Source organism: Erinaceus europaeus, chromosome 7 (genome assembly GCF_950295315.1).
Source record: "Erinaceus europaeus chromosome 7, mEriEur2.1, whole genome shotgun sequence".
Taxonomy (NCBI): Eukaryota; Metazoa; Chordata; class Mammalia; order Eulipotyphla; family Erinaceidae; genus Erinaceus; species Erinaceus europaeus.
The window spans coordinates 48,163,528-48,177,507 of record NC_080168.1 but is presented as its reverse complement, the minus strand read 5'-3'; the positions used below and the strand labels follow the sequence as shown (position 1 = coordinate 48,177,507).

Below are 13,980 nucleotides of genomic sequence, written 5' to 3'. Positions count from 1 at the left end.
ACATTTGTTTGCTCTTTGGCAATCTTAATCCCCAAGTTCACAGTCGAGTCTACTAGCTTTTAAAAATACACAATGTTGGGAGTTGGACGGCAGCACAGCAGGTTAAGCGCACATGGCGCAAAGCCCAAGGACCAGCCTAAGGATCCCGGTTCAAGCTCCTAGCTCCCCACCTGCAGGGGAGTTGCTTCACAGGCGGTGAAGCAAGTCTGCAAGTATCTTTCTCTCCCCCTCTGTCTTCCCCTCCTCTCTCCATTTCTCTCTGTCCTATCCAACAATGACGACATCAATAACTACAACAATAAAAAAAGGGCAACAAAAGGGAAAGTGAATGAATATTTTAAAAAATCACAATGTTTTTAATGGAAGAGTTCTACACTAGAGAATGGATGGCATAAAACTAGTCTTCTGGTAGAGTGGTAGTTTTTTTCCTAACCTCCACCCAGGGTTACCCATATAGTAAGAGTCATCCTGGAATATACATGCTGCATCTGGAAGGAACAAGGCACTCTCCAGTGTGGGCTGATGTTCCCATCTTAGACCACGTATAACAGTGATCATGTGACATTTTGTTCATTAGGTAAACGTGAGAGCAAACCTTCATCAATCGGGCCAATAGGAATAAAGCAAACCTACCTTCTGCAAATTTGGCTGTCCACTCACCCTAGATATTTGAGATCTTTCTGCCAAAATTCACAATAAAAATTAAGGGTTCCCTAATCTCAGATATTGATATCATACTTGCCTCCAGTCTATGACTGAAGTGAGTACATTATTCAAGATGGCCCCAGACCACCTTTAAGTGTACTCTGACATGGGATGGGACTCATTTGCTTTGAGTCCAACACTTGACTCACAAAGGCCTGAAGGCACCAAGATGTTCTAAGCTTGACTAGCAGGAACCATGGGAGAGGCACTGAAATACCAATGCTCAAGAAAAGCATCATATTCAAATCAGGGCACTAAAACCCAAAGCCTGCCTTTATCTCCTATCTTAAACTATGAGCATTTTATGAATCTATAAAATCAGAGACTTGGTCTAAAGTGCTATGTAATATCCCATCAGATAGGTTTTTATTATTGATTTATTTATTTTCCTCTACCAGGGAAATCTCCAGGTAAGGAGAGCTGACACAAACCAAGGTCTCCTGAGGGGACAAAGAGCCTCTGAATTCAGAGCACCCCCTTTGTTCAGCAATGGTCCATATTCTTTTGTATTATGACTGCTTCCTATGTGGGTAAAGGGCAGGGATCTGTAATGTGTTTCCTTCAAACATTCATCTCATCTCATTCCTATGCACTGGGTAAGTCTTATTAGATTCAAAATACAATTCACATCTTAATTCAAATATTGGTTTCCACATGGCTTTAAGGAAAAAAAAATAACAATATTATTCAATCAGGAGTGACAGGTTTTCATTTTCAAAGCTTGATGTCATGTATCAAAATTCTGTAGGACTTTCCATAATTTTCTGTACATGTTGCCTGCTGGGATTTGGCTTCCTTCTTTCCTGTCCTGACCTAAATTTCTTAGTATACTTGGCAAGGCTGGGTGGTAGGCTGGATTTTGCCAGGACTTCCTTTCTGATGAGTATTTTAGTGCATAAAATTCTAAAGAGGTAGACTCCACTTGATATAGCCAGAAGAGATTAGAGAGGTTTAGAGATAGTTTTCAGCTTCTTTTTTCAAAATAAGAAGTTTCTACTAATCTAGTTTTTCATTCTCTCAAACCTGCTCCCCTATTGCCCACCTACATACTGGTTCCTGACAGATTGGAAGAGTCTCCTCTGGTCAAGACACCAAGTTGGTTCTGTCTCTGCAAGCCTGACCAAGTTGCCATTTTCTGCTTTAAGACATGGTGGCTTCACCCAGGCTAAGACATGATAGACATAAGGCAAGGTAGGGACTTCCAGCAAAGTCAGGTAGAGAGAGCAACACCTCTCCAACTTCAGTGTGCAGAACCCTGAGGAGCTGGTTAAAAAAAATATATATATATATATATATATATATATATATATACTCCTACGCTGAGACTCTGAGTCAGCTCAATCTGTGATAAGACCTAGACATCTGCATTTTTAATAAGCATACACCCACACCATCCCCTACATTCTGATGCAGGCAGTCTTCTGCCTTCAGCTTTGAGAAATGCATTAAGGAATGACAACACTGATCTGAGGAGGAGAGAATCATGCCTGCACCACCAACGCACCCACCTCCCACTCCACCACCCATCTGCCTCTGGATAGTAACACCTGGCCAGCCAGGTAGGAGCTGTGTGGATATAGCGAAATCTGTCCATCCTTGAGCATTCTTATCTAACACCTGTCCCCTACTCGTCTATTCCAACACACACTAAATAAAGGCAACACTGCTGCAGTTGTGGTGGGATTTTTTTAGGTATGTAATTCTTTTATTTCCATGGCCTGACAGAAAACACTTCATTACAAGAGCCTGCAGCTGACAGAGCTGACAATCGGACTGCCCCCACCGGAAGGACCCTCTCACTAGTAGAGATGAAGTGAAATGTCACGTCTGAGTGGATTCCTGCTCCCCACCCCCACCCAGGTTAAGAATCACGCCCAGAGTGAAAAGAACCATAATGAACAGAATCCCCTAAGAGTGACTAAAAGCCCTCCCTCAGATGTGTCTAACTAGCAGCCACAGGGAATGAAAATCAAAGGGGGAAGCAGCTAGCCTTCTCTTAGCATGTCTCCATGAGTAAGACCAAAAAGACAACAACAAGGGAGCAAGAGTTCAGGATGAAAGGATAGTGTAACCTGCCTATCTTACCTCCTATCTGGCCCCTTCTAAGATTTTTGTGTCCCAATACATGGAGCCCAGTTATGGAAAGCCTGAAGGAGTGGTCTGTGACTGGAAAGGGAAAATGTGGAGGTGCATAAAGATGCAAGGAAGTATAGGGACACCAGAGAGCAAGCAGGTTGAACAGAGATGCTCGATGCTTTAAGTGAATTCCAGTTTAATCAATCAAGTCCCTAATCCTAACATTCCTCATGCCTGGCGCCTAGTTTTCCAACAGTGAAAGGAGCTCCATTTCTGTATGTGATGCTTATGACCAATAGCAGGGTGGAACTGTGACATTTGTACATGAGATCTTGAATAGAATGGGGGGCTAGAGGGAAAAGGGTAATAAAGACAGGAGCAATCAGGGGGTCATGATGCTCTAATTGCTTTTGGTCTCCAAGAATGGTCCACTATCAGTAGTGGTAAAACATACCCATTCCCCTTTCCCTACCTATGTGAGCAAATGTCAAGAATAGACCCTCTGCCCAAAGAGAAGGGAAAGCAGGGAGTTCCTGGTGGTCCCTAATATCTGACAACTTGTCCACCTCCTAACTCATCCATAAAACCCCACACAGGCTTCATTTCTCAGCAACGCTGTGTAATTCTACCACCCCCCACTTCTCTGAGGAAAGTCCAGTCCACATTTCTGTCTTGACATACTTTCTCTCTGGGCTGAAGAAGCAGCAATAAAAATTAAAAAAAAAAAAAAATTATCAATTGTGCGTGTGAAAAGATGATGACTGTGTGTGCAGTGTAGTGTTTCCAGATGTCTTCACCTTCTGTCTCCTTGGTGGGATCCCTCCCACTAAATCCCCAAGTCCCACACACGTGTCCCTCCCTCTCCCCCGAGTCCAGGTGCTCCCATCGGCTGGGCTTCCGGCACTCACTTCCCATACACACTCTCGTCACTGTAGGCCACATAGAGAAAATAGTCTTCCTCGTGGTTGTCCTAGGGAGAGAGAAAGAGAATGTAAAACTCATACAATCACACTGTTACTTCTCAGATCCACAGCTTCATGCAATCTTATTAGGTATTGAAGTTCACAGTAAGAAAAGAAAAAAAAAAGCATTCATAGAGAACATCATATATATAGGTACCAGAAAGATACAAACATGGCTAGGGCATAGTCCTCAAAACTCAAATTGCAAAAGCTCATTCTAGCAAGGTGCACATAGTTCCATTAAGAAGCATGCAAGTACACACATACACACTCTGTATTAAATACTAACAGAGTTAGATCTACAGGGATGCAGAGGTCACATACGCTCCTAAGCTGAATATGGGCCGCAGATCACATCAAATCGATGGGGTTTATAATCAACAATATTTATACACCTTCCCCATATTTGGGAGCTACTCTATTTCCTGATCCAGCTTTCTGGTCCTTCTTCCAGCCATGACATCATCTCCCCAGACAATAATTAGGATCCACCTGCATATCAGATTTCAGGCTCAGGTAAAAAAAAAAAAAAAAAAAAAAACCACTAGCATAGCCACAGGCCCTTTGGAATATAACTAAAATATGCCTACTAGCTATCTACAAAACGGAGACACTCCCCCCCCCCCAACTCTTCATCTGCACTATTCCAGCCTTTAGGTCCATGACTGGTCAACAATTTGTCTTTGTATGTTAACTCTCTTTTCAACCACCTGGTTTCAGATGCTAGCATGTCAACCAGACTTCCCTGGACAGACAATCCCAACAATGTGTCCTGGAGCTCCGCTTCCCCAGAGCCCTTCCCCACTAGGGAAAGAGAGAGACAGGCTCGGAGTATGGATCGACCTGTCAACGCCCATGCCCATGTTCAGCGGGGAAGCAATTACAGAAGCCAGACCTTCTACCTTCTGCAACCCTCAATGACCCTGGGTCCATACTCCCAGAGGGTTAAAAAATAGAAAAGCTATTAGGGGTGGGGATGGGATACAGAGTTCTGGTGGTGGGAATTATGTGAAGTTGTACCCCTCTTATTCTATGGTTTAGTCAATGTTTTCTTTATAAATAAAAAATTAAAAAATAAATATACTAATAGAGACTATATGCCATGAAATAAAAGTTAAGGACTATTAGTCCTCTTCATTAACAGGGCACAATAATGAATCATGTGATCTTGTATGATACAGCACACTAAAATGTTTTAAACTATACTTTCAGATTAGATTATTATAGTTAACCACCTAGATGAAATAAAATCACATAAATTATTCCTTCCAACTGATTTCCCATGTTAAGATAAATGAGTCAGTCTTAAAACATTGCCTAAATTTTTTTTCTTCAAATTTTTGTGTTTTTTTTTTTCCCTGATGGGGGTGGAGGGAGGGGCAGACCACATCAAAGTTCCCTTCAATCAAGTTTGGAAGGCAGGCTTGAACCTGGGTCACACAGATGACAAAGCAGTGCAGTATCCAAGTGAGCTATTTCACAAACACTCATTTATTTTGTTTATTTTTTTTTTCCCTAGAGAAACAGTGAGGGAAAGACAAAGGAGAGGGGAGAAAGGGAAAGAGGGCTAGCGAAACCAAAGCACCACTCCTCCACCCATGGAATTTTCCTCAGTGTAAAATTCATAGTGTTCTGGTGTGGTACTGGGGCTCAGAACCAGGCCCTCATGCACAGAAAAGCACATACTACTTGCCGGTCCCACAGTACACTAATTGTACATTTAATTTTACTTGTCATTTTTGCAACATGGAACATGTCCTGCCTTTTCAATGCAGTTGGCCCAACATTAGAACTCTGTGAGCAAGGTAAATCTAAGGAAAGAACTCAAAGGGACTGAATCAAGTAGGCTGCTCAATCCCTAAAGGACAAGTGGCATCTGGTCTCCAGAGGCCTTACACTGCCATGTGTAAGAGGATCCTGACAAATAACACCTCTGCCCCACTTCCCAGGTGTGCTACCAACACTCACTGGAACAAAAGCCAGAAGCCCTAGATTGTGGGGTATTGTGACCAGAAACCATTACCTCATACAGCTGGCCCATGGTGGCGCTAGTGGGAGGGATTGTGTTGTTGACAAAGAAGAATAAGGCGTCCTCAGGTCGCAGGTGAATCCTCTTCCGGATTAAGAAGTAGAACTGGCCAACTGGACAAAGGAAAATTTGTTTTGTTTTGTTTTTTGTTTGGTTTAGTTTTGAACAAAGAAAGAACAAGAATGGAGAAAACAAGGGATTAGTAGGGTAAATCCCAGAAAAAACTTTGTCCCAGCTTCAGATACCATCTGAGCAGAGCCCAATACTACTTTCTAGCTTTAGAAGTAAAAAGTGAGTGGTCCAGGAGGTAGCGCAGTGGATAAAGCATTGGACTCTCAAGCATGAGGTTTTGAGTTCAATCCCCAGCAGCACATGTACCAGAGGGATGTCTGGTTCCCTCTCTCTCTCTCTCTCTCTCTCTCTTCCTATCTTTCTCATTAATAAATAAATATTTTAAAAAAGAAGTAAAAAGTGAAACCAGAAGTGTTCATAATCCCTGAGAGGGCACTGGGAATTTTAGTTCTCATTCCTCCCCCCGCCTATTCAATTGCCAGGCTACTGTTAGCACATCCACTCAAAGCCTAAGGATATCTCTGATCAAGTATTTCCCATTGGTATCTAAACTGATTTGAAGCACACAACTCATTCATCTTTTCAAAAGAGAAGGAAGTGAGAAAGGCAGGCAGGAGCACTGCTTAGCTCAGGTATAGGCAGTGTCAGGAATCGAACCCAGATCCTCATGCGTACAAGTCCTGCTGTGTATACCAGGACCTTGAAAGACACACCTACCACCACCACCACCCCCACCTCTAACACAAAATAGTGATAAGAGGTCCACTGTACTCCAGGATCCTTAGCAGGTTACCAATGTTGTAATTCAATGCTTTGCCTTTTATAGAACATCCTGAAAGTGTCCCAATAACTGGAGCAAAAGTATCTACAAAAATCAATGCTATGTCTCCTAGATATTGTAGTTATTCCATTAAGAAGTCAAGAAATGAATAATATATTCAGGCACACTATCTTGCAAGCCCAGAATATATATATATTCTCCAGGGTTACCGCTGAGGCCCAGTGAAGATAGAGAGGGGGAGAGAAAGACAGATACCTGCAGATCTGCTTCACCATTTATGAAATGACCCCCCTGCAGGTGGGGAGCCAGGGTCTCAAACTGAGATCCTTGCATGGGTACTTTCATTTCATGCTATGTGTGCTTAACCCAGTGTGCCACCACCCAACCCCCTGAATATATTCTTTATAATTCTGAACAAAACCTTCAAAATGTTCACAAAATTCCAGCTCAAGGAGACAAGGTACTCAGCAGAGAATCTCCAATCTCCCCAAGAAGCCTGTCTGGTGTTCCTTTTGGAATGAAATAACATCACAAAAACCAAAGCTGACTTTTATACTGTTTACATAATGGATGGTTGGCTTTTTCTTGTGATGCTCTACCCTTTGCTGTGTCTAAATCACAAGACACTGTGATGGGAAATGTTTCAGGGAACTGTTGACAGTGTCACCATTTCATATCATTTTACTTTCTGGAGAATCTCGCCCATGACAATTCCACACCCTTTCAATCTCAGCAGGAAGCACTAGGAATGCTCTGTATCATGGAAGGGAGAGGGGAGGGGGGAGGGAAGAGACATTACCAGTGAGGTCAGAGGGCACCAGGTACTTCCTCTTGTCCAGATCAGGCACCCTGGCTTTAGGGGCCTTTTCCACGATCACCTGGGAGGAAAGGAGAGTGGGAACGGAAACTGTAGAATATGACCTAGTACTTATCCTTCTACAGTCTGTATATAGTCACCCAATTAGATCTTGCCAAACTCACTTTACCATTTCTTATCCCCACTTAAATGGCTTCCTTAGTAAAGCAATAGTTATATTAGTGCAATAAAACACTTAATGAGAGGGCACTTGATAAAGACTAAAGAGGATCTTGATTCAAGTAATTATAAGTTGCCTGTAAGATACACAATAGGACAGATCGTTTCTGGTATTTAATCAGAGTCAAGAAAATTACTCAAATTTTCAAAGATGGTTCTGAGTACCTATTAGTATTATTCCTTCCATATGTCTTTTATTCAAGGTAAACTAAACACAATATCGAATTTCATACTTGGTCAAATTTTTCAGGGGTAACTGCAAATAATGTGTTCAAGTGAAACAACATATTAAAACATTGTACAGGAGGCCAGGTGGTGGTGCACCTGGTTAAGCACTCACATTACAGTGTGCAAGGACCCAGGCTCAAGTCCCTGGCCCCCACTTACAGGGGGAAAATTTCACAAGTGGTGAAGCAGGACTGCAGGTGTCTCTCTGTGTCCCTCCCTCCCTATCTCCTACTCCCCTCTCAATTTCTGTCTTTATCAAAAAAAAAAAAAAATGTTTAAAAAAGAAAAAAAATTGTACAGTATAATTGCACTGTAATGCCAGTCCCATCACCCATTAGAATTTTAAAGGAGTTTTCAATGTTCACATTAAGTATGTGGATAGTACTGCAGTTTAAAATTTATTTTCTTCAAGTATTTCTGTAATGATAATAAAAATATTAAAAGTGAAAGCCTTTTAATGTACATTTATGGCATATTTAAGAATTTAAGTATTAAATCAAAATAATTTAAACTTAAGTTATCTACTAGAGTACAATAATATATTTTAGCACTGGAATATATTTTTATCATATACGCTGTATGCTGTATAATCTGTTACTTACAAAAATTGAAAATCTATTGTAAATAATCAGCTTTATATTTATGATTTAGAAAACTTAAAGCACTTTCAATAGAAGACATGGGAAGTACAGAAAAGCTAAAGTAGTAAAAAGAAATATGGAATAAAAATTCTATAGGAGCAGCATGATCTTCAGTGGGTCACTCACATATTCTAACTCTTTGAGCTTCAGCATCCCAGTGAGTAAAAGGAAGGTAAAACTGTTCCAGAAAAAGAATGTATAAATATAAGAATTAACTTACAGGAAAAGGGATTTATGAGGTTTGAAGTTTTTAAGGAAATTAATAATAATAAACCTCATTTTGTACTTGCAGAGAAAAACACTTCTTTATCAGGAAGAAGGACATGATCACACTTGAAGTTTCAAAATAAAAACTGGAGTTCAGTTAAAGTACACAAATTAATAAGTAAGATGTACTTCAGGAAAAGGCCAGGGAAAACACCACAGTAAAGATGGACAGAAAGCAGCAGATTACTAAATCAAAGGAAATCAATACTGTCACTTAGGGACTCTTGAGACCTACTTAGCAAGCAGGTCCTGGCAATAAGAGATGGAAATCACAATGAAAAAGAGCAGAGAAAGACAGCTAAATACATTTAAAAATTAGTAATAACAAGGTAGACTGCAAAAAAAAAAAGAAGAAAGAAAGAAAAGCATCAAGAAGGAAGGGGAGGATATAGAGGAGCAGGAGGGAAAGGCAGACCATAGTTTACCAGAAAATACTGATGTCAGTTTTCAAGGAATTTTGGCCCTATTTCACACTTTCAATGCACTCTGACCTTAAGGCTTTCCCTGCCTAGTTCTCAGTTTTCCTAGTCTGCAAAGTGTGTCTAATATTCCTTCAGAGGATTGGTCACACGTTTTTAAAATGAGATGATCTCTTCCCAACAATCCCCTGCTATATTACAGATTTTTCAATACACTGTGGCTATAAAGATAATTTCAAGATCCCCTCTCAAAGCACAAACATGCCTATTCCTTGGAATGTAACCACAGAGAAGTCAAATTTAAGTTCCAGTTCTCTGTGCGTTCAGAGATCAAGACGGCTTTAATAATGCAGTTGGTCAAGCTGGAAGGGATGTAAGAAATTATGCCTTCAAACCTCTTTTCTGCAAGCAGGGCACTTTATCACAAAGTGAGGGTTCTGCCTAGAACTACAACCAAATTCCTGAACTTGGAATGGAGCTCTTGTCACAGCTCAAAGAGAGGTCACAGACTGAGCACCTCAGGAGCACTTCGGAGGCTGAACCCTGGTTAAAATATAACTGGAGGAGTCTCGAGATCTGTGTGGTCAGAAGATCTTACAAATTATCATTGAAAAGCACTGAACAATGACCAGGATTAAAAAAAAAATGTAGGTGTTAGGGGAAATTTTCTGGGTCAATTCATGTAAGTGATTAAATTGAGATGGGTCCAGTTTTAAGGAAACAGAGCTTTTAACAAGACTTGGAAATGACATTTCAGAGTTTGGAACCTAGAATGGAGTTTCCTACTTAGCAAACTGTGGATAAATGATAGCCATTTTCCTTGTTGGGTTATCTTCCTGGCATCATATGACTCTGGCAACTGTGGAGGGCAAACACAGTTTATTTCTCTATTTCAAATATTTGTGAGGCACACCAGGCACATTTAATTCTGTTTAATGCCACTATAGTTAGAAGTTGACAAACAATATGGAGCAGACAGTCCAAGAGCCAGGGTTTGAATCCTGACTCCATAATAGACTGACCAGCCAAGTGAAAACTTGAAGTTAATTGGCTTCTCTGTGCTTTCAGAGCCTTAATCTGTGAAGTGGCAGGGTTTAGATGAATGAGTGAGTGAATAAATAAATGAATAAAAACAGCACTCAGAATACTGCAGGACACATGACAAACTATGGGTGGAAAGTGTCAACTTTAAACATGATTTTTAAGAGAGTAGCATTAGTCTCACCAACAATGGGAAAAACTTTTAAAGCAATCACCCAAGATCCTGAGGCCAGCAAAGTAACGTGTGAAGTCACCTTTATTAGGTACTAGTTTAGATGTCCTTGTCAGTCTCTAACCCCTTGTGTGTGATTTCTTGGGGAGTGTAACAACAGAAAAAGGACCATCAGCACTTTTTACTGCTACCCTAAGTCTTCAGTTGTTCCTGGTATCTGTAAGATCAGGGACATTAAAATAAAGATTGGAAAGAAGTCCAAAGAGCACCTGCGGGTCAAGAAAGACATCAGATAATTACTTCTCCTGCAAATTAGATGGAATACTCGTCCTAATGTTCCTGACTGAAAATAAAGACAATCTTAAAACCTCTGATCTTTCCCTTGCAAAATTCAAAGGCTGTCCTCCCTCCTACTCTTAAGAAAAAAAAAAAGAAAAGAAAAAAAAGCAAAGAAAGAAAAAGAAAAGAAAAGAAGTCTTCTGCCTTCCAACCCTACTGCGCAGCCTGTATTAGAGGAAAAACCAAGCAGGGGGCGGGGGGAGGGGTGGCTGGAAAAACGCCCGGATGCAGAGGATGCGGAAAGATCTCTAATATTTCTCCTCTGCTGGCACTTCTTTTTAAAACAGAAAGGGAAAAATAAAAGAGGCTCAAATCTTCCTTATCGTGTCCAAGTACATTCTGATCAGAATAAGGGCCGAAGAAGGCTGCCTACCCCCACACCTGATCTGGGAGCCAAGGATGAGGCAATCAGGTTGTTGCGCAGAGAACGTGACCTTGTTTTCTCAGCCGGGCCAGTCTTGTAGCTTACCCCCAACCCGTATAAAACTGAAAACAATAATAAAATACACGGGCTTGCGAACCCTTCCCTTCCCGAACACAGCGAAGAGACCAGAGTCAGCCAGGTTGAGGGAGTACCCATTAAACGCAGGAAAGCAGACCCCAAAGGAATGGGCTTTCCCAGAACTATGTCCCCCGTGATCTGAAAAGTAACAGAGGTAAGGTGGCCACCGAAGCACCCAGACACTAAAGGGTTACATCTGGAACCTCTCCACCGACACATCTGGATACTGCTGAGTCACCCAAATAGATCAGAGCTCCGCTCCAAAGACTCGATCAGCACCAAAGAAGAGAATGACTCTAGGGGCGCGGGTTTAAAAAGATCCACTGTCAGAATGGTCTGGGCTTTTTTTCGGGTGTGAAGGGAGAGAAATAAGTCCTTTCAGGGTGCCCCCTCTTCTGGAAACCCTGGGGAGGTGCTGAGAGCTGCCACCACGACTCCCCCGCACCCCCCACTGGTTCTTCTTCCTCCCACCCCCCAACCCCGCCTCCATCACACTCACAGGGACCCGGTCCGGATATTTCTTCCTGATCTTTTCTCCTTCCTTTTTCCGATACTCGAAAGGATGGTCCTCCTTGTATTGGAATTTCATGATGGACCGCAGGGTTTCTAAGATCCCCGCTCGGGGCCTGTCTCCCTCGCTCACGATGGCGTCTCTTCTGTCCTGCTTCCCTCCGTCAAACCGCAAACGTGGGGTCAGAAATAGCTGCAGGAAAGCCTGCTCCTTCGCCACGCTGCAGGACAGAGATTTCAGGGGGACTGTAGAGGCGCCTGGGGCGCAGGAAGGGAACAGCAGGGCGAATGAATGCCAGCTGCACGTCCCTGGAGCTGCAGCCACAAAAACACCGCGGCGGCGCAAGGGTATTGTGACGTCACCCGGTCCGGGCCTAGCCCCGCCCCCTGCGCGCTGGACCACTCGGGATGAAGGTGTATCCCTCACAATGTCTATTTCAGCATCCGCTCCTGTTGATCAACCTTTTCCCCTATAAGAGTTCACTGGAAATACAATCTATTTGTATTTCTGATTATATCACAATAATGACGTTAGAGACAGTTTACAACATAGAAATGAATTCTAAAGCTGTGTTCTCCCCCTCACTTTCGGTGTTTCTTGGTTGAGTCCAAAAACAAATACAGAGAAAGCAAACCATCCCCTCCCCTCACCACCACCACCCCCCCCCCCCCCCAGGCCAATTGACATCTGCGGTTTGCGAACTAGAGGAATGGGCAACCTGGGATTCCTCTGGCCAATGCTGCAGTGCCCCGTGATTGCTTTTTGCCCCTTTGCTCATTCAATTGCACCCAGGGAACTGCAAGTGCTAGATTGGATTCTAGTGACCCATAACCCCTCCTTGCCCATGTCCGAGTCATTTTGTTTGGGTGTATGCCACAATTTACTACCAGAACAGCAACATAAACAGCTTGACTCAGGAATTTGAAGAGATGTTTAAAGTGCAGGGCATGTGGTGTAATCGGTGTCCAGACGAGTGATGTGAACTATGACCAAAGAAAACTTCACCCATGATCAAAAGTAGAAAGGAGTGACTTTCTCCCCCTAACCCAGAAGTCGGACCTACCTTTAGGGAAAGAAAATGTCACACAATATATGTGTTAACTCAGGAGTTGCCAAGCACTATTTATTTCTTCTGCAAAAACCCACTTTAATTATAATACTACTGGTTAAATATCCTTGATAAATAAAAAAATGCTTACTGAAAGGCTAGTGGAAAATTGGGCGGTGATGGGGTGAAGGGGCAAATAGAAGGGTTCATTGGCCTTCCCCCGTCACCACTAAAAATCAAAGAGCTTTACAACATAACTCATGGCAGTGATTCCTGGAAAAGGTAGGTGAAACTGTAAAAGATAAAAAAGAGGAAAGGTTGCTTTGCCCTAAAAATTATCTTAAAATACTAGACAATGTTCTTATCTATCTTTTAGCAAGGTTCAGTGCTTCTGATTAAAAAAAAAAAAAAACCCACAAAATAAAAGTCAAGTTTCATATTGAAATAAGAAAAATGAGTTCTGTAGTCCTGGGTCTCGATGTTAAAAGTCTTCTCCATGGCATAAAGACCTAATATGTATGTTATCATTTTGAATGTTTATAATTTTAGTATGCATTTTCAAACCTAAATGAATGAGTTCCTTCTCATACATTTTAACTTTGACCCACATACAGCTAAATCTGCAAATTGAGAAAAGTAATGATGGAGATTAATAGATCTAAGAAATTTTGCTTTCTGATCAAAAATGTTGGAAGCAATCATAACTAAAAAGCTGATTTTAATTTTGAAAGTATTTAGGAGCAATTTATATATGAAATAATTTGGAGATGAAAATTTGGCTATTGTTTCTGCCTCAAGACCATTTCTAGTGTGCTGAAGTTTGCTGATATAAGTCAAAATCTTGGTCTCCTACATTCCAAATTTTCATTCACAAAGCAGAAGTTAGATATGAGGATGGTAGGATTATTAGAGAACTGAGGAAAGTTCAGGAATTTTTACCCTAGGATACCATCCTCCCCATATAGCCATGTAATTGTCACTCCCTGGCTCCTGCATGAACTGAACATTTATTCTTTTTTTATATATTTATTTATTCCTTTTTGTTGCCCTTGTTGTTTTTTATTGTTGTAGTTATTATCATTGTCATCCTTGTTGGATAGGACAGAAAGAAATGGAGAGAGGAGGGGAAGACAGAGGGAGAGAAAGACACC

At 41.7% G+C, this 13,980-nt stretch overlaps 1 protein-coding gene across 1 annotated transcript; it reads right to left on the bottom strand.

Annotated features, from left to right (window-relative positions):
- Positions 1 to 2,377: 2,377 nt before the first annotated feature.
- Positions 2,378 to 12,128, bottom strand: GABARAPL1 (GABA type A receptor associated protein like 1). The gene is made up of 4 exons (XM_007540054.3): positions 11,770 to 12,128; positions 7,425 to 7,503; positions 5,767 to 5,885; positions 2,378 to 3,751 (listed from the first exon to the last, which is right to left on the bottom strand). The coding sequence occupies exons 1-4, from the start codon at positions 11,857 to 11,859 to the stop codon at positions 3,686 to 3,688; spliced, it is 354 nt and encodes a 117-aa protein (XP_007540116.1). The 5' UTR covers positions 11,860 to 12,128; the 3' UTR covers positions 2,378 to 3,685.
- Between the last annotated feature and the right edge of the window lie 1,852 nt (positions 12,129 to 13,980).

What these genes read in the sequence shown, in the direction of transcription:
- GABARAPL1 (XM_007540054.3), bottom strand. Translation starts at nt 11,859, where the DNA reads ATGAAATTCCAATACAAGGAGGACCATCCTTTCGAGTATCGGAAAAAG. An exon ending in AATATCCGGACCGGGTCCCT is followed by an intron (nt 7,504 to 11,769) that starts GTGAGTGTGATG and finishes CTTTCCTCCCAG; the next exon opens with GTGATCGTGGAAAAGGCCCC. An exon ending in GGTGCCCTCTGACCTCACTG is followed by an intron (nt 5,886 to 7,424) that starts GTAATGTCTCTT and finishes TCCTTTGTCCAG; the next exon opens with TTGGCCAGTTCTACTTCTTA.